Source organism: Urtica dioica, chromosome 7 (genome assembly GCF_054948205.1).
Source record: "Urtica dioica subsp. dioica isolate 48M chromosome 7, U.dioica_male_clone48M_v1_H2, whole genome shotgun sequence".
NCBI classification, from domain to species: Eukaryota; Viridiplantae; Streptophyta; class Magnoliopsida; order Rosales; family Urticaceae; genus Urtica; species Urtica dioica.
Genome location: NC_142762.1, coordinates 30869548 through 30896280, shown reverse-complemented (window position 1 = coordinate 30896280; position 26733 = coordinate 30869548). Strand labels below are relative to the sequence as shown.

Sequence of the window (26733 nt, the reverse complement as noted above, 5' to 3'; positions counted from 1 at the left end):
ATGAATTGCATCATGCTTACCTTAATCCTGAAATGAGAGAAAGTCAAAGTTCGGACTCACTATGTGATTCCGAACAAGGCCTATTGGTGAAGTACTAAGTTGTGAGTCTGTCATGAGTAACTTTGTGAAGTTCTCATAGATATGGAATTCATGTACAAGATTGCTGAAATGCAATGTATGTCACCTCATGCTTTGTTCCTTGGAGTGTGAATAAATGAACTGGCCAGTGTCCAAATTGAGTCCTGACTCTTTTGGATGAAACGATGTGACTTGTTAGCTCCTCGTCAATACATTGTTTCTAACTTATTCACAAGCGACAAAGGAGTTGAGGAAATAACAGCTAGAAGGGTAAAATGGTAATTTAGTAAATCCCGACTAGCTGATGACATTCATGAAGGGTAAACATAGATAATATTCAGTGGATCCGCTCATTACAATTAGGTGAATTCTTGAGTAGAAAATAAATTCATTTGAACCGAGAGATTTTCAGTGTCAGCTCTTTAGTGGAGTCAGTTGGCATTAAGCTAAACTTGGAAAAGGTTTGTGAACTTTTGAGTCCAAGTGTTTAGCTCAAGCTTTGTTCATTTGGGTCCATGAGGTCACTGTCACGAATCACATCGATAGGAATAGTTAAACTGAAAGCTAAGTCAAAACAAGAACGAAAATAGTCAAAATGGTATTTTTGTCTTTTGAGACATGTGATGAAATGAATGTCAATAAATTTTTTGACAAGTTCATTTGATGACTTAATGTCACTCGGCCATAACTTGATTATTGGGCCTTGTGAATTAATTTCATTTCATAAGAATTTTATTGAAAATTCTTAATGGGTTTTTCTCATGTTGTCATGAACAAATGAAGAAGCTTCTAGAAGCTCCTTCTAGATGAGAGATGGGCGCCCAAAATACCCAAGAGAAAGAGAATATTTTGTGCATAAATGTATCAAGATACTTGCCAAAAGAAAAAGAGGAAACAAATTTCCTCTATGAGGAAACAAGGAGAATCGGCCAAGGCAACCAAGAAGGGAAACAATAGAGGAAACTAATCCCTTGTGGATTATATGAGGTGGGCGCCTATATTGATAGGAATGGGTAATAAAAGATTGCTCATAAAGGCTTGGAAATAAAAGGAAACTACTTCTTTCCAAGGCCAACCCCTCTCCTATAAATAGGACCCTCATTCCCTTCATTTTATGCATTCCATCCAAGTTTAAGAGATTTGAGAGACTCTCTCTCTAGAACTTGTGGCCGAAAATCCTTTCTCTCTCTCTAGTTTATTTTCGATTATTTCTTGTCTTGGCACCTAGGTCCTCACTCGACCTAGTGTTTAGCTCTGCGACTTCGAGACTCGTTCTTAAGTCGTAGTGTTTAAAAGTGCCCACTCACTGATTCCTTCTTTTCGAGTGATTTAGTGATAGAAACTTTTGTGGTTGCTCGAGGTGCCGAGGAAAGAAAGAGAGACGTGCTGCGAGGGGAGACGAGCGTTGCGAACTTTCCAAAAGCTTCTATAAAGTTCAAGCTTCAAGAAAGGTTAGTAAACTCTTAGCTCATATTGATTTTTAATTACATGTACTTGCTTCTTTGTCTAGGTTAGTAAAAACTGTTTTTACTTGAAAAGAAATTTTTTAAAATTCCGCCGCTTCCCGAAGCGTTTAATCTTTTTCTTAAACCCTAGATCAATTCCAACATCCAGATGAGTTGTCGTTGTGGGATCTATTAGAGTAGGCTGGAGTAGCAAGTGCTGTAGAGTCACTTTCTGACTCTCGAGATCCACCAAGCATCACCTTCCGACGAGTCTCCTCTCGTTGGACTTCAGCAAAGGCTTCCCGCATGCTCGGAAAGGGGCTTCGACTTAATACACGACCACGAACATCATCAAGTTGTGTGTCTAGTCCATATAGAAAGTCAAATACCCTTTCTTTTTCGAGGCGTTTTGGGTGGATGGTCGCGTCAGCAGTTCACTTCCAGTCATTGTTGTAATACAAATCCAACTCTTGCCACAAAGTACACAATATATTGTAATACTTGGTCCTGAAGGCTGCCTTGGCGTTGATCTCTGAGTTTGGATTTGATCTCGAACACTTGAGATGCGTTATCGAGGTCGGAGTATGTTTCTTTAATGGCTGTCCATAGTGAGGCTGCAGTTGGATAGAACATGTACGTCCTTCCGATGTCGATCTCCATGGAATTGATTAGCCATGTCAGCACCATGGAATTTTCTGCATCCCACTGACGAAAGTTGGGGTCGTCGGGAGCTGGAACTGCAGATTCGCCTGTTAGAAAGCTGAGGCTGCCTTTGCCGCGAAGAAAGAGAGACAATGATTGAGACCACTGCAAAAAGTTTTTTCCGTTCAATTTGTGAAGGGTTATTTGCAGTGATGAATTCTCAGTGAAGGAAGGTTGAATGAATTGGAACTATGGCTTCGAGCCATCTAATTGCTCAACCAAGTCAGTTTTCGACATGGCTAATTTTTTAAGAGGATACCAAAGTAGGCTCTGATACCATATGAGCGATTTGAGAGCGAGGTTTTTTAGAGTAATCGCATAATAACCTATGCAGGCCCGCGTTCTTATTTATAGACTGAATACAATTAATCAGCTCCGTAATTGGAGGAAGAAATCTTGCCTAATTACAATGAATAATACAGAATAGGAATAAAATAAAATACTATAAATATATATACGATTATGTATCTAATCAGATTATTCCTAATAATAACTAAATATTCTATATATGACAATATTAATAGACGAAAATTCGATCTTTTCCTTAAACCGGTGGCAGACAGGATGTTGAATAAAATTAAGGGCAATATCAATGGCATCGATTTTCTGGTGGAGGGGCGGAATGAGATTGGTAAGGCTTGTCCATTATTTTATTTGTAAGTTTTTTTGTCAATTGTTTCATTAGAATGTTTTAGTGTTTCAAGGTCCTTCAATGGATATATTTAGTCTATTCTCAACGTGATCCCCAATAAATCTCACTCAACTTACAATGAGCTCACTAGGTCATTCTTTGAAGGGGATATCAAAAGAGCCTTATTCCTAATAGATTATTTGAAGAGTTCATGTGCGGACAAAATGAGCGTCGGCTTCTACCAAAAGTACGGGGATATGGTGGGACATGATATTACTCGTGCCTCCCTGTATTTTTAACGCGAGATTATTGCTCTAGAGGAATAAATTAACCTATTATTGCATTAAGTCTTATGAGGCACCACCTTCCAAGGCACCATCTTATAATGGAGCGCCTTCGGAGGCATGGTCTTCCGAGGCATTATATTTTGAGACTCCGCTTTCGATGCATATAGTCTTCTAAGACCCCTACCTTTCAACTCACGGTATCCCGATGCATCGCCTTCTAAGAGTTGGTCTTCATAAGCCTCCCCTTCTAAGGTACCGTCTTTCAAGACACAGATTCCCAAGAGCACCACCTTTAAAGGCACAGCCTCTAAAGATCTCCAAACTTCCAAGACCACTGCCTCATGAGGCTTAGCCTTCCCAAATAACGCTCATAATACCTTTTGTGCAGCTTGGGGACGCTCAATGTCGAAACACACCCACGTCACGAGACTGAGCCAGATGATTTTGGTGTTGGTTAGTTAATAATATTAATATTTTTAGTATAATTTTGTAATTAGTCTAGTGTAGCTTATATTTTTTTTTTTTGAAAAATAGAAATCTATTATTAATCGCAGCGTTTCTGATTAATTACAAACTCTATCGAAGGAGGGAAAACCTCCAACCAAATGAGTTTATCATCTATCGAAAGAGCTTAAGTTGCTAAGCAAAGAGCTACCATGTTGGCATCCCTAAAGATATGAGGCAACTTTACTCTTGGAAAGTAGACAATAAACTAGATACATCCGACAAAATGAAACCAAACTCATTCTTGAAGATAGCGTGCATCTCGAGAGCTTGTACCACCGTCGTAGCATCTGACTCCACAAAGTGGATAGACAAAAACACTTCCAAAGCCCAAGATAAGCCGTAGCGTAGAGAAAGAGCTTCAGCTTCTTTGACCGTGAATTTGCCTGGAAGATTTTGAGCCATTGCAGCCATAACCAGTCCAGAAGAGTTGCGAATCACGGCTCCAACTCCAAAGCAGTCGAAGATTTAGGAATTGAAGCATCGACGTTGAGTTTGTAGTGGTCGCAACTTAGAGGTATCCATCTTGCTTGGGAGTGGTCCTGTCAGGGTTCAGGACCACTCGGCAAACTATATGTAGATGACCGTCTGGATTAGATAGACTGAAATTTAAGAAGAAAATTTGACGTCCACGAGGTAATCTGGTAAGGGTCCTTCTTAATTTTTCATAGAGCCTTTTATTCCTAGCATTCCAAATAGACCATGAGATACAAAGGAATAAGGGGAAGTCTTTTTTATCAAGAGAGTTTTGGACCGAATGTAAGATGTCAACAATGGAATGTATGGTTATTTATATAAAGCAAGCAAGCTTATTTATAACTAAAAAAAAGGGCTGCATGGTTGATATCAGTAGTTATTCTTTTCGTAAGTTCGTAACCAACCACGATCTTAAAAAAATAATTGTCTTCAAATAAACATTGTGTAACTGTATAAAGTTTTTTTTGTTTAAAATAGAGACTATATTAATTGTATACGCAATAATTGCAAAAGTTTTATAAGAAATTGAGGGAAAATTTAAATGACATATGAATGATATTTTATTTGAGACAGTTACATAAGGAACTGAAACTACCACAAAGGGAGACAAAAGCGGTTACAAATTGAACCGATAAAATAGAAAATGTATATCTCGGGTTTTATATATATATATATATATATATATATATATATATATGTAAATGAGTAACAAAGAAATTTCTCTTGACAAAAATAACTTAAAAGTTTATACGGGGAAATAAACATGAGTTTTGCAATAAAACTCATCGGCTTTCTCTACCATTGAGCGACATTTTTTTTATATGTATAAAAAATTTATTCTTCTTGTAAACCTGATTTTCTAAGCATGAATGGGTGTAAAACTTAAGTATTTTGACATATGATTAAAAAATTATTTCAAATATCAACTACGATAAGAATTATCAAATTAAAATTATTTTGACATATGATCAAAACATTATTTTAAATATCATAATCTTACTTACAATTTAAAATAGAATATACGAGAGATGGGTCCCACATCATACCTTTAAAATAAATAAATGAATGCCGGTCTAAGATAAATATGAAAATATTAATAAAAATTAAAATAAAATAAGCGAGATTGTGTTGTTCTTGCAAGACACATAAACTAAATTAAAAGGTGGCGCCGCCGAATATTCTTTCTTTTTAATTAATTAATTTTGTATACAAAAGAAAAATGAGTGATGGCGATTAGTAAGTGTGAGCAGTAACCAAAATCATGATCGTCCAGCTGGGCCTCTTGTTGGGCCCCACAAAACCTCAATCTCTACGCTGCACGAGTGGGCCCCACCATTTCCTTGTCGGCCCACGCTCGACCCAAATCCTCTGCACATTTCCTCACTCCCATTAACTTGTGCTTCGCGATGTTGCCCCTTATTTTTTTCATTTTCCTTTTCATAATATGTAAAATTTATTCATGAATACTGAGCTTGGCGTGCGTTTCTTGGATTTCTCTTTGGGGGAGAATTTAAGACATATTTAATTGCTTTTGTGCAGTACCAGTCTACCAGATATATGTTCTGGTCAATAGTGGGATAGTCACTAAAATTGATGAAAATTTATTTATAAAATTAGTGGTAAAACTGACACTATTGAAATATTAGTAATCGTTCCATATATAAAGCATTACCGAGTATTGACTGATATAACTTTTAAAATAAACAGCTTGAAATTTAGTAAAACAAAATCATGGCACCATTTTTCAAGCTATTAAGATATAGATACTCTCTCGAATTATGGGGTACGGTGAAATTTTTGATTGATGACAGAAAAACGCAATCACAACTTTTGTTCGAATTTTCACCGACATATTCTTTCGGTCGGAAAGATCTGTCTTCTTTTTTTTTCACTATCACTTCACTGCAAGATTGTATCCTAGATCTTTCAGAAAAAAAGGGGAAAAAAAGGAAAGTAAAAAGAGTTATTGCGTTCTAGGACAATCGCACTACAAAATTTTCGAGACTTTTCATTGAAGTATTTATTAGTACTAATTTTCGAGACATATTACTCGTTTCCCCTATCTATAGGTTTTGGAATCATGAAGGTATATATCTGTTAAGAATAATAATAATAATATGATTAAAAAATAATAATAATAAAATAGGTTGGAGCGTATTTAGAACTCAGTTATCCATATCAATTTTTTTTTTTATTAATTAGGTAACTGAAATCAAGGGCAGAAAAAAAAAATGGGAGCGGGTTAAAAACCCGTTACGTTAACGAAGCCCAAATAATCACGAAATTTGCAGATTCCCAAAAAGAGAATGTCTCTCTGTCTCACGCCGAGAGAGAGAGAGAGAGAGAGAGAGAGCAATTTGACAGAGTCTTCTTCTCTCATTTTCTGGGCCCCACAATCCCTGTCAAGATTTGATCCATAAATATATTCTATATCCGAAGTAAAGAAATATCGTACTTTTCTTTAATGAATCATGGACTATTTATTGACAATAGTCCAAAAACATATCATGCAATTACAATCAAGCCCTAACATGTCGTATATGAAAAAAAACGAAAACATTACTATTATACGATATACACCCCTCATACTATTTGATCCATAAATATCCGAAGTATAGAATAATATCTTACTTTTCTTTAATGAATCATGGATTATTTATTGACAATAGTCCAAAAAACATACCATGCAATTGCGATCAAGCCTAATACATGTCGTATATGAAAAAAAAACGAAAACAGTAATATTATACGATATACGTACCCCTCGTACTAGTTATTTTGAAAAAGTTAAAAAAATTGAAATATTATATTATTTGCGATTTTTGTACGATATACACCTAATCATTGAGACTGAAACGAAGTCAACTGCCACGTCAGCACATGAGTCAGAGTTACTTAATTAAGTCTGTTAGAGTCTGTTAGCAACCGAGTCATTGTATTTATACCCAATTAATCACTTTAATAATCAGTTAGTGAAATAAAACAAATTCATCAGATTCAATTGAGGGTTTTTCTCTCTGAATCCAAACACTATCTCTCTTCTTCAATTTCTATCTATCATACTAGTTGTTTGTACGGATTTTTTTTTTATTTTTTTTTATTTTTTATGGTAATATGTTCGATTTGATATACATAAATACTTACAATTATAAATATCGGATCTATTTAAAAACTAACTTACATAGTTGGAAATAATATAAAACTAACTTATATGAACAAATGCAAGTGAATATAAATAAATAGAAAATAAATAGGTACTATATACAGTTGCATAATTAATTGGTAAATTGTGCTCGTGCAGGTGCAAGATTTTCAGAAGAGTTGTCCAATTTTAGGAATATACGCAAATTATTATCGGGGACTGAAGCTGAACCTTCCAAAGAGTTTAATTGTTAAAAACGTGTAACTAATTCAATGATCTATATCAGCTCTCTATCTTTCAAAATACGCACTTGAGTGTCCATAATTATTCTACACTTGCATGCATGTATTGTGAGTGTAATTACGAAGAAAATTTAGAAAGGATAATGACAGCGACTTCTTCACGATATAAATATGCAATCACATTTTCTCGTTTTCGTAATGATAAGTTGCAAATTGTCTTCAAGGAACATCCAATCTACAAATGTCAATGTTATATATGCACATTGTATTCGTGTTTTGAAAGCGAGGAAATTTGGTGAGCTCGATATACTTATGTGACATCAAAGGCTAACGCTAAATGGGAAAAAAGGCTATAAATATTCCGCTGATCAACCGTCAAATTCGAATACATTGAATTCATCTGTTTAATAACCAAAATATAGTTATAAATGCAATTTTTTTTTTCCTTTTATTAGAGTTTTAGTGACATCTTTTTTATTGGATAGAGTTAGTTAGAGAAGTAAGTTTATGCATCAAAGATATATCCTTTCCTTTTTAAAGTTGTAAAAATGTATATTAGCTTTAGGTTAAGAAAAGTAGACTCGGATCCTTTTACTTTTGTTGCTGATTAATACAACATAACAAATAATAAAAAATTTAATTAAGTATATCAGAGTTGGCCGTGTATTTTGTATGAAAATGGATTGACTTGTATTGAATTCACTATTCAGACTCATCAATCATCTTGGATTTGACAAACTAATTTACACTCCAAAATTGATCCTATGGAGGAACATCGTATCCAATCTAAATAATTACAGTAAAAAGGTTTCAAAACAAGAAAAGGTAAAAGACACATTTCTAGAATTCGACTTTCATTCATATTCCTCTTTTTCATATTTAAACAAAAAATGTAAACCGAAAAAAACTTGAATGGAGAACAATCATAGTTTTTAACTTTTATTCCAGTAAGAGCAGTGTGTGCCTAGGAAAAAAATAAACGGTATTTTGGGAACAAAAATATAAAAATTACAACAACGAAAAAAAGAAGAATAAAAAATAAATAAATAAATAAAAGATAACGGCACACATGGGGTGGTTGGTGAGACGACGCACGTTATAAAGCAAAGAGAGAGAGAGTGTTTCACTCTTCACGCGTGCGGGGCCCACCGTACTTTTGGGCCCACACGTGTGGCCCACGACCCAGATATGGTCTGCTGGCGTCAATCATACGCTTCACACCGATTGAAACACTTGTCAAACTCTAACGGGACATCTAAACAATTTACTTATTACGGAATTATTACATAACCCCCTATTGTTGTGTGCTTTAATTAAATGTTAATTTCGTTTAGGAATGTTCAAAACACAACTAATTAATTATACAAAGCTCAAATAAACTCATTTCTCTTCCCCTTGGCACGCCTTCCCATTCTACTACTACCAAGCGCAAGTGGCGGGGTATGTAATCACTTTTACCAGCTCAGTGTTACAACCGTTGACATATTAGTTTATTAAATATCTAATAATATAAAAACCGCACTTAGAGAGTAAAACAATTCAGATCTTATCCTTCTTCTCACCTTTAATAGTTGGCTCATATAATTTAAGCTAAGTAATCATCTCGAATGTAAAATAATTACAAACAAAATAAAGTTTGTTTTATCATTTTTAATTTAGACACATTATAATATTAAAAAATATCTAAAATAGTCTTATAAGTCAAAGATTTTATAGATTTCAAATTTAGAATTCACACACTTAGAAATCAAATTATTTTTGTTTGTTTATTTAAATTGTAGAATTTTCTTATTTGAGGATCGTGTTTAGTTAATTTGGAAACTATCTATCTACATATTACATCCAACAATCCTCAGATGAGTTGGGTCGAAGGGAAAGTGAAAATTGTGTGTGTGCGGCACCCTCAAACAATGCTCACTCTAGATTTTTTTTTTACCGAGATTGAATTTAGTGAGCAGTCTATGATAAACAGATTTTGTTTGGTCGTTTATAAACTATAGGATTAAAATTTGTACATATATGTTATATTTTCATTGAACTTAAAAATTTATGATAAGTTTTATAACTAAATACAACTAATAATTAGAAGACTTCTAACAACATTAACATTACCTCAAGTTTAGATTTGCCTTCTTCTTACTAACTTGAAATGCATAAGAAGAAAAAATCTCAGCAACATCATGATGGATGTAAAAATCATCTACTCGCAAGCAACACATAAGTGCACCCTTTATTCTCGTTACCATCCTCGGTGCCTCTATGGGATCTATCCTTACTAACCCACCCCTTATGTCAATGTTAAGATGAAATTGATTTACCAAAATCAATATGAACTAAGCATCGATCCAAAAACAATCTAAAGTGATGCACAATGCAGTCACATCGATTTTTACAACTACATAAATAAACCTAAAAAGTTTGAGATTTTTGGATATTTTGTGAGTTCATATCTAAGCAAGGATGTCGTGATTAGGGGTGGCAATTTGGTCCGGACACGAAACACGAAACGGTTACGACACGATTTAAAGCGGATTTGGATCTCAATAAATGGGTCGGTTCTTAATTGGATCGAACACGCTAACACGATTAAATAATGGTTCAAAACGACACGATTACGGTAACACGATTAAATAATGGTTCAAAACGACAAGATTACGGTAACACGATAAAAAGCCGATTAACACGATTATTAAATGGTCGACACGAAACACGATTACGACCCGCACGAATATGATCCAATTAACACGATTACGAGTAATAGCACGATTACGATCCATTTAAACACGATTAATATTATATATGTAAAATTATAAATTTATAACTATAAACATAAAATTATAATTATAAACATAAAATTGATATTAGAAAACATGATGTAATAAATAAAGTATATTCGTATAAATATCAATTCACGTATGATAACATATAGTCAATAGTATACCAATTGACTTAACAGGAGCAATAAAAATCCCAATTCATTTCAAACAATCACAATTACCATAGTCTCATAATAATATATCATATTCAATTTTGTTTTATTTCAATTCATATCAAACAATTTTCATTCACAATCACAATAACTATTATCTCATAATAACGTATCATATTCAATTTTATTGAATTTCAATTAAATTCATATTGAAAAATCACAATTTGAAATTGAAAGTACGTATCACATTCAATTTTATTTTATTTCAATTCAATTAAATTCATATCGAACAATTACAATTTACAATCACAATAACTATCATCTCATAATAACGTATCATATTCAATTTTATGTGATTTTAATTCAATTCAATTCACAATCACAATAACTATCGTCTCATAATAACGTATCATATTCAATTTGGTTTGATTTCAATTCAATATGGCAAAATCATAATTTATAATTGACAGTCACAATAATTATAGTCTCATTACAACGTATCATATTCAGTTTCTTTAAATCATTTGAGTATTGGTTAGAGAGTCACTCGTAGTGTATTTGTTGAATATGTGAATGTGAATTTGGGTATTGATTATGTACTTGTTGAACTTTTGATTTTCGGTATTGTTGAACTTCTGGTCTTGGGCATTGTTGAACTTCTGATTTTGGCTTGAGTTTAAAGTGTGTTTGTTTTTGGTGTAAGTGTTTTTATTTTTATTTTTTTACAGGCTATAAATGGATTGTGATTCTAAATCAGTTGAATAAACAATGTCGATGTATCGGAAGTTAGTACAAAAAGAAAGATGACAATTCTGATCTTATGAATGTTATGTTTTTTATAATTATATCGCAACTAATTGAGTCCAAATGTCTAAACACGGTTAAAACACAGTTAAATACCCATTTAACACGACTATTAAACGGTTTAATTTAAACGGTTATGGATCTGTAAAAAAAATAAACGATCGGATTTGGATCTAGATTTCAAACACGATTAATAAATGGTCGGATTTGGTTCTAGCAATTATTTATACAAACACGATTAACACGACACGATTATGACACGAACACGAAATTGCCATCCCTAGTCGTGATGTGAGATCTGAGGAATAAGGAGATGAGATGCGAGTTTGGTCGATGAAGACTAATAACCAGAGGATGAGCGTAGCGGAGGAAGTCTGACTTCCATGACGATGAGAGAGAGAGAGAGAGAGAGAGATGCTTGGATGCTAATGCGGGCAAGGAAGCATTGTATGGAGTTGAAACTGATACCGAAGATTAGTATCATTTTATCAAGAAAAAATGAAAATTTATTGCTAATCATCTTCTCCCACCCGTACTTGTGGTCTTATGTTTTTGAGATGTATATGAAAACCTGAAAAACAAATTCTCAACAAAATCTTGCGTAACGACATGGAAGATTTAGATGAGATTGTGTAGATGGGGCAATTGATCGGGTGTATTTAAATGACATTAGCGTGGGTTTAAAGGTTGGAGTGGTGTTGAGCATCAGGGCGAATGATGGGGTTCATAAGAAAAATTTAGCAGAGTTCAGCATAGTGGTAAATGGGTTGAGGTCCGGTGTGAAGGAAAGATTTGTTCGAAGGATAGAGATGAGAGAGAGAAAGAAGACTACATCAAACAAACAAACATCGATATACACTGACAGAAGATAAAATAATGGCGCTTGGATGACGCGAAAATGGGGTATTGTCAAAGTTTTTTAGAGAGAGAGAGAGAGAGAGAGAGAATAATTGGTTTGAAAGACGACAAATGCTGGGCTCATTCGATTTCGATCTATTTATTAGATGCTACTATTTGCATCTACTTCCAAAAATTAATTTGTAATTTAGACATGATTAGTCGTTGAATTCAATTGAAGTTTGGTCGAATCAATAAAAAAAAATATGGTTAGACGGTTTTAACTGTCTCCATTATTAATAGACACGGATAGGCGCATCTAAATCCATTAATATCAACAAATTAGACACAACAACCATTAACGTATAATCCCTTAAAAATCAAATATGATTTCTTTATCGATTTATCCTTAAATTAGATGATAGTTTTGTATCTAAAAATCTATTTTGTTTTATGTGGGTACGACCACCCATTAATTTGTTGCCTAATGTTAAGGCACATAGCTGGTCAATTTAGTGATATGTGATGGAAAACATGCAAAATCCTACACCATAGAGTTGTACATAACAAAACACTACAATATATTACATATATCTAAATAACCCAACCCATATCCACATGAAAGTACCAAATTTGCTTATTTATTAATTTAATTACAAGAGAACCATTTTCCATTTGTATCTTTAAGAAATTATCATTTCCATTAGGTTAGGCAAAATAGCCACAGTTTGCCAAGTCTAAGCAAACTAGCCCAAGTTTTTTAAAAGCCCAAATATGCCCCTCGGCCCAATTATTGAATTCTCTCGATTCTTTTCCTATTAAGAAAAAAAGGAATAATGGGTATGTTTTGTTTTCATTCCTATAGTTTTTTCATTGGTTAGGTTATCAACAATTTTTTTGCTGATTCACAAAAAATGATGTGTTCTTCCTCAATTTGTTTCCAAATTTTTGACTAATTTGCCAATTTTTTTTTACCAATTAGCTAGTTACTTTTAATACATAATTGATAATAATTACTTATTTATATACCTTACTTATATAATACTTATTATACTTAGTAAACAATTCTTAAGTAATTAATAAACAAATAATTGTTGAAAAAACAAAAAGATAAAATTGGCATAATTGATTAACTGAATTCATGGCATCTAATCTGTTAAGTAACCAACCACTAAGCTATCAACACGTTTGTGTTTGAACTTTGAAGTGTGATTTATCTATCAAATATTCTAAACCAAATTTTGAGCTAAATATAATATAAATTGGTTGAAAATAATATAAATCGGTAAAAAATATACAAATTAGTAAAAAAAAATGATACAAATTGGTCGAAAATGTATAAATTGGTTAAAAATAATATGAATTTTCGACAAATTTTTGTATTTAAGGGCATTTTAGTCTTTTCATGCATGCGAGTATGTGTAGGGTTATCATGATATATAATGTAGTATTTTATCATGTAGAGTTCTAATTAGTAAGGTTACAAGTTTTCCTATGTGATTAGTGGCTCAAGCAAAAAAAGAAACATTTTAAGTTATACACAAGCAAGGTAAATTCGATCTCTTCTCATTTCAGGTTGCATATAATGAGTGGTCTAGGTGGTGACTGATGCATAATACTGAACAGATTAATTTAACTTATTTGATGCATGTTGACGACCATTATAACATAATAATCAAGTAACTATATATCATGCACGATAATACGATCATGGTATATCTACACTTAGAAAACCTTAATTAACATATCTTGACAATGCCATCTCTATCAATTATGCATTATTACAGTATAATTCAAATGATTATATAATACTTTAAGGCATCTAATTCGATTAATCTTGCATATAATTTGGTTATATTTTTAAAATGTTTTTTATTTGAAGATGTGACTAACTGATGTCTTAGCTCGAACCCTCAACTTTTCACAACTACTTTTATTTTTTTGGAGACGAAGTAAAGCTTAATTCTGAAACCTTGTAGCTTAGAGTACACTATGATCAATTACTACGTACACTATGAGATCGAGCCAACGTTAGAAAATTTGTATAATTTAGCTTAGACAGAATTCCCTTACTTTCACCAAATAAAAGAAGAAAATTTTAGATTTGTTTTTATATTTATGTCAAAATTTCCATAACTAAAATTTCTATAGGTAAACTTCCTTTAAAATCAAACCAATAGATTTTGTCCGTATTCTAAATCTTATCTAAATTAAAAATTAACTATGAAACAAAGTGAAATTACTCAATCTGCGCAACTATCGCAGAAAGTGCTATAATAAAAAAAAAAAAAAATACAACAATTGCTGAAATTTAGAAATCTGAAATATAAACAATATGAGAATGAAAATAATAAATAGACACCAAAATTCGTAACCCAGTTCGGAAAGTCGTGCTTACATCTGGAGATTCTTTACCCGATGGATAACAATTTACTCTGATAACGTGGTACAATAAAGATTTACACTCAACGACTCTCTCGCTAGTTACCCAATCTACGTCTATCATCTTCAACAGCAACTTAGGCACCCCATAAGCTTGAGATCCTCTCGATTCCTACAAAATATCTCTCTCGAGACTTCTAAACGTATTTCTCAAAAAATTCAATGAAAAAACTTAACTTCATATTTATAATACAATCACCCGAATATACGCAACAAGACATAGGGTAAAAGACACTTTAAAAGCTTGAACACATGTCGTTATAAGCTCAGGTATCAAAAGACGTGAATGAAGACGGTGTGATTTTGACTTATTTATAGAGAAAATTAGGTCAACACGAAGTTTGAAGTCGAATTAAGAGCACCAACACATTATCTCATCAATCTACACGAATATCTTACTTCAAATCGAGATAGAAAAGTCTAAAAGTGAATGAACCGTAATTGTCGTACAATCTATTACAACAAAAATTGTGATGCTTTTATAAAATAATTGTAACGAGGTCTAATTTTATTCGAAATTATATTTCACTGTTGTTTTAAGTATTTTGCTAATATTAAACGCTAATTAATGTAACAATAGAATAGAAAGTATAGATGTTACGCTATTTCAATTGATAAAATAAGTGGTTTCAGTTTCGCAAACTCCGTTGAGAGAGAGAGAGAGAGAGAGACGTAAAAGACAAAAGTTGCGTCACACTGCACAGTTTCGCACGCGCTGTTCAGAGCGGTCTGGATTTGCTTTTTTCTCATTATTCCTTCCAGATATAATCCGAGGCAGAGATGGAGTTTTAAGTGTTGGAAACTCGGAAAGTGACAACAGACCAGGAAAAAAAAGATAAAAATAAGTTAAAGCATCAAAAGCTACAGAAGTGAGAGAGAGGGTGAGAAAAAAAAAGGAAAAAGAAAAAGAAAAGAATGCTAATGTGAAAGCAAGAAACGCTGTTTTTAATAGTTGAGTTCTATTACTAGTACACTATCGAATGAATGTTGTGTTTTTGTTTCGGGGATTCTCTCTCTCTCTCTCTCTCTCTCTCTCTCTCTCCTTATAAACCGTCTATTGTCATTTTCCCATTGGCCATTTCCACATTAGATCAAACCAACGACTGAATAAGCTTTCTCTTCTCTCTCGTTGCTTGTATCATCTTTTATCTGGCATATACATATTTGTATATTAGCTCCAATTTTGTTCATATTCATATAATTCGCCAAAGCACAAGAAGAATAACATATAAATCTTCCATCTGGCTGCTGGACATACTCATATCAGATTCTTCCTGGCTTGTGTCCAGAATCGATATATAGATATAAAACCTCCTCTCTTTATTGGCTAGGCTTATTCTTGCTTTTAATGCCAAATCTGTGCATAACGCCCAAACAGCCAGACAAACACTCACAGCCAACGGGAAATACGGTAAGACTGCTTTCCTGTTTGCCACCACAAGTCAACCAAGTTTCTAGACGCACTACATTAGTTATTATTCCACCATCACAAACATGTCACATTCACATATCTTTTTTTTAAAAAAACTTAATTTGAATTGTGGTTTGTGGCGTGAATGATGGACGGTATAGGCGGCGGTGTAGGAGGAGGAGGGGGGGATCGAGTATGAAGGAGAGCGGGATAGGAGCGATGGAGAACGGGAAGTACGTGCGATACACGCCGGAGCAGGTGGAGGCTCTGGAGCGGCTCTACCACGACTGCCCCAAGCCCAGCTCCATGCGCCGCCACCAGCTCATCCGCGACTGCCCCATCCTCTCCCACATCGACCCCAAGCAGATCAAAGTCTGGTTCCAGAACCGACGGTACCACCAGATTCCATCTCAAAACCAATCGACAATCAGAAACACAGAAACACACATGAGTACTAATTACTAACTCTAATTGATACGGCTTCAGGTGCCGGGAGAAGCAGAGGAAGGAGGCGTCGAGGCTGCAAGGGGTCAACAGGAAGCTGACCGCGATGAATAAGCTTCTCATGGAGGAGAACGACCGGCTTCAGAAGCAAGTCTCCCACCTCGTCTACGAGAACACTTTCTTCCGCCAGCACACCCACAATGTAAAACACCCAAAATCTCTAATCGATATTAATTAATTAATTAGCTGATTTCTTTGTTTTGTGATTGTTGTTTTTTTTAGTACTTACGCGTGGGCTCAAATTTTTTGCAGGCGACGCTTGCGACCACTGACACGAGCTGCGAGTCGGTGGTGACGAGCGGTCAGCAGCACCATTTGACCCCTTCACAGCATCCCCCTAGAGATGCCAGCCCTGCAGGGTCTTATGACTATTCCCTTTCTTTATCTTCTTTCGATTTTCGACAACTTCTTTCTTTTCTGATGATATTCTTTTTGTTTGTTTGTTTGTTGCCGTGTAGACTTATGTCAATTGCAGAGGAAACTTTAGCAGAGTTTCTCTCGAAGGCCACTGGAACCGCTGTCGAGTGGGTCCAAATGCCCGGGATGAAGGTCTTTACTCTCTCCCTATCTCTCCTTTTGACACCTTTCTTTTACGGTTTAATCAAATTCCATAACCAAGCAAGCTCTTGTCTTGATCTGATCTGTTTCACAGCCTGGTCCGGATTCCATTGGAATCGTTGCTATTTCTCACGGTTGCACCGGCGTTGCTGCGCGTGCCTGTGGTCTCGTGGGTCTAGAGCCCACTAGAGTTAGTTCTCCTCTTTTTCAGTAACTTCACCTTTTCTCACCAAGAAAAAAAAAAACGAAATTTGTTCTTATATTCACTCCGATTATCATCACCAGGTCGCCGAGATCCTCAAAGATCGCCCATCGTGGTATCGCGACTGCCGAGCCTTGGATGTCATGAATGTTATGTCCACCGGCAACGGCGGAACCATCGAGCTGCTGTACATGCAGGTATATATATATATATATATACATACATACATAACTCAAAAAACATTTGGGATGATCAATAACTAATATTCAATTTTTTGTTCTTTGAATTTAAGCTGTACGCGCCAACCACTCTGGCGCCGGCCCGTGACTTCTGGATGCTGCGCTACACGTCCGTCTTGGAAGACGGAAGTCTTGTGGTACGTCAATCTCACCCTCTCTAAGCTTTACGTTTTTTATTTTTATTTTTATTTTATTGGAATTATTTCTGATGTAATTGGAGTATGGAATACACACACAGGTGTGTGAAAGGTCGCTGAACAACACGCAGAACGGGCCGAGCATGCCAGCGGTGCAGAGCTTCGTGAGGGCGGAGTTACTGCCGAGCGGATATCTGATCCGGCCCTGCGATGGAGGCGGATCCATCATCCACGTCGTCGATCACATGGACTTGGAGGTCCTTTTTTTTACTTCTTCGTCTTCTTCAGTTATTCATTAGCTTATTAAATTTGTAATTCAACGAGAATTTTCTGTTGTGAACGTCACAGCCATGGAGTGTTCCCGAAGTTCTTCGCCCACTGTATGAGTCGTCCTCGCTGCTTGCTCAGAAGACTACAACAGCTGTAATAATTTTTAATTGTTTTTTGAATAATAAACAAATCACTATGAATCACGGAAATTGGTTCTAAGTAATTTGTGTATATATTTATTGTTTTGTTTTGAATTTTAGGCGTTGAGGCATTTGAGGCAGATATCTCAAGAAGTGTCGCAGGCGCCGAACAGCACAGGGTGGGGACGGAGACCTGCGGCCTTGCGGGGCCTCAGCCAGAAACTCAGCAAGTGCGTCTTTCTTTCTTACTATTTTATTGTATTAGTGGAAGTTTAGCGCACACTAGTGGTATTATGGCCTTAAACTAATATTTTTTTTTTTTGAGACACTAGATTTTATATTCCAACTATGAATTTAATATATTCCAACTTTACCTTGTCAATTTAATTTTTTTTTTTTAAAAATATTAAGAGACACTAGATTTATAGGAAAGACTAATATGCTCTGACATCAAGAGGATCACTTTTCTCACTATTTGCTTGAAAAGAGAAAAAGAGAGTTTGTGATTAATAAGTAGATTTTTTGTTTTCAATATGGCAGGGGCTTTAATGAAGCGGTGAACGGGTTCACAGACGAGGGATGGTCAATGCTGGAGAACGACGGGATGGATGACGTGGCGCTTCTCGTGAACTCGTCGCCCAGCAAGATGATGGGCGTCGGCCTCGCTTACGCAAATGGATTCCCTTCTGCCACCACCTCCGTTTTGTGCGCAAAGGCCTCCATGTTATTGCAGGTAATATATCTTCTCATTGCAACAAATAAAAAATAAAAAAAATGTGTCATACCATTAAATACACAGCACAGCTAACTTGTTACTTAAGACCAAGTGATGATGGAGTGTGTTGCAAGTAACACATTATATTTTAGATTACTACTAATTATGTTCTGATCTTTTAATTGGATTGGAAGAATGTTCCTCCGGCGATGCTTCTGAGGTTTCTACGAGAGCACCGATCAGAGTGGGCGGACAGCAGCATCGATGCCTACTCAGCAGCGGCCATAAAAGCGGGCCCATGCATTTTGCCGGGGTCTCGCCCCACGGCAAGTTTCGGGGGACAAGTCATTCTTCCCTTGGCTCACACCATAGAGCATGAAGAGGTAACTACACTAATTAACAAAGATAACCAAAAAAAAAAGTTAACTATTGCATAATTGATCGTTCAAATTAAGGAGGCTTTTTCCTGTGTCACTCACAGTTCATGGAGGTCATTAAGCTCGAGAATATGGGACATTACCACGACGATATGATCATGCCTGCCGATATTTTCCTCTTGCAAGTAAGTTCATTTTTCTTCTTCTCTTAAACATCTCATTAATTATTCATAATTCCTAAATTGATTTTCGATCTTCAATGTAATCAGCTGTGCAGCGGAGTAGACGAGAATGCGGTTGGTACATGCGCTGAGCTAGTTTTCGCTCCCATCGATGCTTCCTTTTCCGACGATGCGCCTATTCTACCTTCCGGCTTTCGCATCATTCCTCTAGACTCCGGCACGGTAATCAAAGCTTTTATATAGAAAACTAATTTGATATATATTAATTTTTGCACAAGGCCATCAATATATATAGGCCCGGTTCTTGTGATGAGACCTAAAGAATATTTAATTATATACGCCTTTTTTTAATATCTATTTAGACTATTAAGTATATTTGAGCCTAAAATATATTTTTTTTAAGGCCTAAAATACATGAAATTTAGGCATTTTTTTTACATGATTTAGGCCGTTATTTAGTGGAGGTCTAAAGCCATTGATTGACATCTGTAGAGGTTAAGCTGGGCATATATATATATATATAAAGTAGTATGTCTCGTGCGTTATTGCGGAATAATTTATATATGTTAGTTTGAAAGAAGAAATATCTAAAAGACATCCAGAAATATTTAGGTTTTAAAAATTGTATTTAAAGTTTTTTTGGAGACATTTTTATTTTTCTGATAAAAAAAATCGGTTCGAATGAACACTTGTGTTTAGGATATATTTTAAAAAAAAGTTAAAAAAAATGAACATTATTTGTGAGTTGAGGGGATTCCTCTACTATATATATATATATATGATGTATGTGTATATTGAGCCAGGTATGTGCATGTGATTCAGGAATGTGGGAGCCCGAAGCGGACGCTGGACTTGGCGTCGGCGCTGGAGGTGGGGGGCAGGGCGTGCGGGGGAGAGAGCGGTGGGGGGAAGTCGGTGATGACTATGGCCTTCCAGTTTGCGTTCGAGATGCAGATGCAGGACAGCGTGGGGGCCATGGCTCGCCAGTATCTTCGCACCATCATAGCCTCCGTTCAGCGCCTCGCTCTCGCCCTCTCCCCTTCACGCGGCATCGCCTCCCGTCCCCACCCTGGTTCCCCCGAAGCCCACACTCTCGCCCGATGGATCTCCCACAGCTACAGGTTCGCTTCTCACTCCCCAAAAACTAATCTTACTAAATACAATTTCCCACTTTTCAAATTTTTGAGTTAGGCATATAGTCCATTTAAATTTTTTACTTAAAAATTCTAGCTTGATTATCTAAACGTAATACAAAATGTAAGCATGGATTAGACTATGTATTTAATATTTGAATAGTTAAACTAATTGAGAATAGTCATATGCGTATTTCATACAATTTTTTTTTTTATTTATTTATTTATTTATTATATTCATCTGACATTTCGCTAGTGACATTTTAAATAGTCCCTTAACTGTTGCTTTCGTAACATTTTAATCTTTTTAAAAAGGCTTTTTATTTTATTTTATTATTAGAATGAAGAAATTAAAATATATTTCCAACTTGAATAAGTTGTTAGTTTTATATTAAAAAGTCTATTAATTTATAATACAAATATAAGTCCATGTACTTTCATGATTTTATAAATTAGTATATAAACCAGTTATTTAAATTTATAACTATTTTTAAATTGCTTAGATGTTTAATTTCATTAAAAATAATAATATTTTGTATGAAAGAGACTACAATACTAAATATAAGTTGATGATCATTTTGCTTATAAAATTAGTTTACACTACAAAAATATCACATAGTAATATAATAGTTCAGAGACTGTATTCACTGTCCCTTAAGTTCACCATGACTTGAAGATACAACATCTATCATTATATAGATACATCGAATTACAACTGATACATAATTTCTTTTTACTAACCAATCAATTGTTATAGAGAGAGTGCCCCATATTTATTGTTAAATGCTTTACGAAATTACCCTATTATCATATGTATAGCTGTTAATAATTAGATTATCACATCCATGTCCTCAGGTCCTATCTTGGCGTGGAACTTCTGAAAGATGAAGGAAGTGAGTCGATTCTGAAATCACTGTGGCATCACCCAGATGCAGTCCTATGCTGCTCCTTAAAGGTGATCATTCGCATTATCTATAATATATATTCAACTGCCTCTGTAGATTTATTTCTCATATATATAAATATATTTTCGGTGAATTGAACTTGCAGGCGATGCCGGTTTTCACATTCTCGAACCAGGCGGGGCTAGACATGCTTGAGACGACACTGGTGGCGCTCCAAGACATCACGCTCGACAAGATCTTCGATGACAACGGAAGGAATACGCTTTGCTCTGACCTCCCCCAGATAATGCACCAGGTAATTACTCAAACTATAAATAATTCCCATAAAAATTGAAAATATGAAACGGCTAGCTTCTTGCAAGGTACCTTTAATTTTTCTAATTATTAGTTTGGTTGTTTATATGTGACAGGACTTCATGTGCCTTCAAGGTGGGATTTGCATATCGAGCATGGGAAGGCCGGTTTCGTACGAGCGAGCCGTTGCATGGAAGGTCTTGAACGAAGAAGAAGACGCTCATTGCATATGCTTCTCCTTCATTAACTGGTCTTTTGTTTGAGTGCCACTTTTTCTTTGTTAGACGTAGCAGTACTTGTTATTTAGCTCATCTTCTAGCTTAGGAAACCTTTTTTTTTTTTTTTTTTCGTTGGGGTTTTTTTTCATACAAAGGAATCTGTAATCAGTGGGATATTCAACTTTCAAATGCATTGGAGCTTCATTTTTATAATATCAACTTTGCGCTAGTTAACATAAAATTGACCCTACAGAAGGACCTAGAATTCACCGTTGCTTTAAGCCATCATACAACCTTCAAAACTTGGAATGGTTCAAACGTATCACTACTGTCTCCAATCTCTTTGAAGAGATTCATATGCCTAAATATAAATGTAATACATAATTACATATTACATAATTTGACAGAATAACTTCAATTCTATTGTGCATGCTTCAACGTACTTTATAACGATTTTGTTGAACATGCAAGTATAAATGAACATGCAAGTATAAATGAACATGCATATTAGGTATTTTGATATATAAAATTACCCTTCAGATCATTTTAGTTTTTAATTGATTATAAGCTCATTCTTATTTACAAGACTTAATCTAATTATTTTACTTTGTACCTACTTAATGTAATAATGGGTACTAAAGTTGTCTTGACCATATATAAACCCCGCAATGTCCGTGACCCACTGTTTTGTTTGGAATACTTTCCAACTTCTTTTAATATGCACTTGGAAAATTTTTCCCGTAACAAGAGTCAAAAGCTGATTCTAAATGCCCAAACGTTGCTTCTAAAATTCATTTATAAGCGATTATAGAAGCGAAACAAAGTTGCTTCTAGAAGTCTGTTTCTGACGCTTAGAAGCGACATGTCAGTTTTAAATAGTAGAAGCGACGTGTCGCGTCTAGTGTTTCTTCTAATCTTCCCGCTAAAAAAACTGCAGTCTTATGTAAAAGATCATGGCTTTTAGCCGTAGTCTATCAATACATTTATGGTAGTAGAGGGAGCGACTATTTATAAGCGACATGTTGCTTCTAAATTCTTTCACGCAATATGGCTAGCATATATCGGGATTTTAAAATTGTATTATGTCCTAAAAATATGTTTTAGAAATTTATTAGGAGAACATGCAAGTTTAATTTTTAGATCACTTTTGGATCATGAAATATGTTATTTAACTCGGATGATGATGGATTTATGATAGGTTGATTGTCTTTGTTTTGATATTTATATTACTCAAACAATCGGTGAAGATCAAACAATTACGAGTAAAAAAAATAGTACAACAACTCAAAAATATTCCTACAGGATTTGATTAGTGTGTGCTTAATTGAACTTTAGTGACTTGATTAATGTTCCATTAGAAAGAAAAAGTGAATGAACATTGACTCTCTTTTAGAATATATGGATTATGTATCTATATATTTTTTTTTGCACCGATCACATCTCGAACTGGTATCATAGCCCACCTCAACAATCGACTTTGAAGAAGAAGAGACTAAGGCGTACGAAGTGGATCGCTTCAACGGAAAAGGAAATTTCTCGCTATGGCGTATTCGAATGAAGGCACTGATGGTTCAGATGAAGATCGTGAAGGCGTTGCAAGGAGAGAAGGGGCTACCAGACTCGTTATCCGCTCATGAGAAGCAAGACATCCTCGACATGGCGTTCAATACTCTAATTCTCCATCTTGGAGATAAAGTCATGCGTGAAGTCTCGTCGGAGAAGACTGCATCAGGAATCTGGTCAAAGCTTGAGTCTTTATACATGACAAAGTCTCTCTCCAATCTGATCTACCTGAAAGGGAAGCTTCATTCCTTCAAGATTCAAGAAGACAAGCCTATCTCCGACAGTCTTGATTGTTTCAACAAAATCATTCTTGATCTGACAAATCTTGAAGAAGTTATCAAGGATCAAGATCAGGCTGTGATGATTCTGAATGCACTTCCAAAATCCTACTCCTCCCTTGTGGATGCTCTGAAGTATGGAAGAGAAACTCTTTCTCTTGAAGACGTTCAAGTTGCCTTGAAGGCCAAGGAATTGGAATAAAGCCTGACAGGAAACAGACTGCTGAAGGTCTCAACGTGCAAGGCAAATCCAAGAAGCCCTTGAAAGCCAAGAACTAAGACAAGGCAAAGCCAAAGACAGACACCGGAGAACCATTTCCTTACAAGTGCTATCATTGCCACAAGCAAGGTCACATGAAGAAGGACTGCCTAGATCGAGACAAGAAATTCAACAAATAGGGAAATGTTACTGTTGCTGAGCAAGGCTATGACAGCGCAGAGGCTCTCACCATGTCAGATGAAGAAGCCAAGGACGTGTGGGTTCTGGACAGTGGTTGCACTTACCACATGTCACCACACATGGAATGGTTTCAGAATATGCAGACTCAAGTTGGAGGCTTAGTTGTACTCGGCAATGATGAATCATGCAACGTCAAAGGAATAGGTAACATCTGTATCAAGCTCCAAAATGGGTCTGTTAGAACTATAACAAATGTTAGGTATATCCCAGATCTGAAAAGGAACCTAATATCTCTTGGAAACCTTGAATCACAAGGTTATAATTTCAAATATGAGAATGGTGTTCTGATAGTCTCTAAGGGTTCTAAGGTTGTTCTTGAAGGTGCTAGACATAATGGCTTGTATTTATTGAATGCTACTACTCTCGTTGGTTCTGTAAATGCTGTTGACAAGGAAAACATGACAAGATTGTGGCATTTGAGACTTGGCCATGTCAGTGAAAGATCGAGGCCTGATTGAGCTCAACAAGAAAGGGTGTCTTGGTGAATCAAAGCTGGGAAAACTTGTGTTTTGTGAAGATTGTGTTTATGGCAAGTCTATTAGGAAAAAGTTTTCAAAGGGCACTCACAGAATAGTTGGTGTCCAAGACTACATTCACTCAGATCTATGGGGTCCTGTCAGAGTCAACTCACATGGGGGAAGCAGATATTATATGTCTATAATAGACGACTACTCAAGAAGGGTATGGGTCTACATCCTCAAACACAAGAGTGAGGCCTTTGACAGTTTCAAAAACTAGAAGGCTATCACTAAGAGTCAAACTGGCAAGAAATTCAAGACTCTAATGACTGATAATGGGCTTGAATATTGTGCTGATGTTTTCACTGAGTTTTGCAGGAATGAAGGCATTCAGAGACATTACACAGTTGTTCACACACCACAGCAAAATGGTCTTGCTGAGAGGTTCAATAGAACCATAATGGAAAGAGTTAGATGCATGTTACAACATGCCAAACTTCCTCACTCTTTCTGGGCTGAGGCAGTTAAAACTGCTTGCTATTTGATCAACAGGTGTCCATCAAGTGCCTTGCAGCCCAAGACTCCCATGGAAATGTGGTCTGATCACAAGACTGATTAAACAAATCTGAAGGCTTTTGGGTGTACTGCTTATGCCCATGTGAAGCAGGGAAAGCTTGATCCTAGAGCTCTAAAGTGTATCTTCATTGGATACCTTGAGGGAGTGAATGGATATAAGTTGTGGTGTCTTGAACCTGGCCACAAGAAATGTATTATAAGCAGGGATGTTGTTTTTAATGAACAAGATTTCCAGGGTAGGAAAGCTGATGAGTCTGACCAGTCACTTGAGGTGCAGGAAGAGGTGCAAGCTTCAGAGATTGAGGTGGAGCATCACACTCAAGAACATGCACAACCTCAACCATAGGTGGAGCCTCAAAAAGACCATCAAGCACCTCCTGAGGCATAAGAACATCCTGAAAATGAAGAGCATGGTGATGAAGAAGATGCTGAAGAAGAGCCTCAAGATATCAATGACTACAACTTAGTCAGAGATAGAGAAAGAAGAGTGCCAAAGACAACTGAGAGGTTTAGGTATGATCTTACAGCTTATGTTTTCATGACAGCTTCAGAACTTCTTGAGGATGAGCAAAGGCACTACAAGGAAGCCATATAGAGAAAGCACAAGGAATCATGGAAAGCTGCCATGATAGAAGAACTAAAGTCCTTAAAGGAAAATATGACATGGTCTGTTGTCAACAAGCCTAAGGATCAGAAGATCATAGGCTCAAGATGTTGGAAATGGTGCCCACAAGAAGAGTAGTAGTCTTTACTTATGTACATTTGATGTAATAAAGTCTCACAAAGACTCTTGCTTGTAACTGCTGAATTATTAATAAAAGTTAAAACATTCATTCATTCTTCCTTGTCTGTTTCAAGCTTTATGATAATCTATAGTCTTTAGTCCTTAAACAAACCTAACAACACATGAAGAGACAAATGTAGATTTGCATGAACAAACTCTTCATGATTTGCTTAAAACAATATATTTGTAATCTAAGGATTAAAAGACTATTGATCTCAATACGATTGTTAGGAGAATCTATGATGTCTGGTTATGGGACATTGAGAGTTGGAGACTCTATAGTTCTTCTAGGTATCTTCCGAAAGTACTGAATTGACCAGTGCACTTCTAGAGACAGAATAAGAAAAACCATTTAACCTCTTATGTCTCGAGGTCACTACGTATGAATTACATCATGCTTACCTCAATCCTGAAATGAGACATGTCATTTCATAGCTTACGTATTCTCATTTGAGAAAGTCAGAGTTCGGACTCACTATGTGATTTCGAACAGGAGCTATTGGTGAAGTACTAAGTTATGAAGATGTCATGAGTAACTTTGTGAAGATCTCATAGATATGGAATTCATGTACAAGATTACTGAAATGCAATGTATATCACCTCATGCTTTGTTCCTTGGAATGTGAATAAATGAACTGGCCAATGTCCAAATTGAGTCATGACTCTTTTGGATGAATCAATGTGACTTGTTAGCTCCTCGTCAATACATTGTTTCTAACTTATTCACAAGCGACAAAGGAGTTGAGGAAATAACAGCTAGAGTGGTAAAATGGTAATTTTGTAAATCCCGTCTAGCTGATGATATTCAT

The 26733-nt window shown here is 35.6% G+C and overlaps 1 protein-coding gene across 1 annotated transcript; it reads left to right on the top strand.

Annotated features, from left to right (window-relative positions):
- Positions 1–15308: 15308 nt before the first annotated feature.
- HB-8 (homeobox-leucine zipper protein ATHB-8) lies at positions 15309–22018 on the top strand. The gene is made up of 19 exons (XM_089621168.1): positions 15309–15931; positions 16093–16323; positions 16418–16577; positions 16688–16794; positions 16894–16984; positions 17088–17183; positions 17279–17392; positions 17488–17571; positions 17673–17828; positions 17920–17994; positions 18102–18211; positions 18522–18714; positions 18891–19079; positions 19178–19258; positions 19343–19477; positions 20078–20376; positions 21244–21343; positions 21439–21588; positions 21704–22018. Exons 2-19 carry the CDS (start codon positions 16127–16129, stop codon positions 21848–21850), a joined length of 2484 nt encoding a protein of 827 aa, XP_089477294.1. The 5' UTR covers positions 15309–15931; positions 16093–16126; the 3' UTR covers positions 21851–22018.
- Positions 22019–26733: the final 4715 nt, after the last annotated feature.

Excerpts from the sequence above, each read along its gene's own strand:
- HB-8 (XM_089621168.1), top strand. The coding sequence starts at position 16,127 with ATGAAGGAGAGCGGGATAGGAGCGATGGAGAACGGGAAGTACGTGCGA. Across the intron at positions 18,212-18,521 it reads CTCAGCCAGAAACTCAGCAA|GGGCTTTAATGAAGCGGTGA; the intron begins GTGCGTCTTTCT and ends TCAATATGGCAG. Across the intron at positions 20,377-21,243 it reads TGGATCTCCCACAGCTACAG|GTCCTATCTTGGCGTGGAAC; the intron begins GTTCGCTTCTCA and ends CCATGTCCTCAG.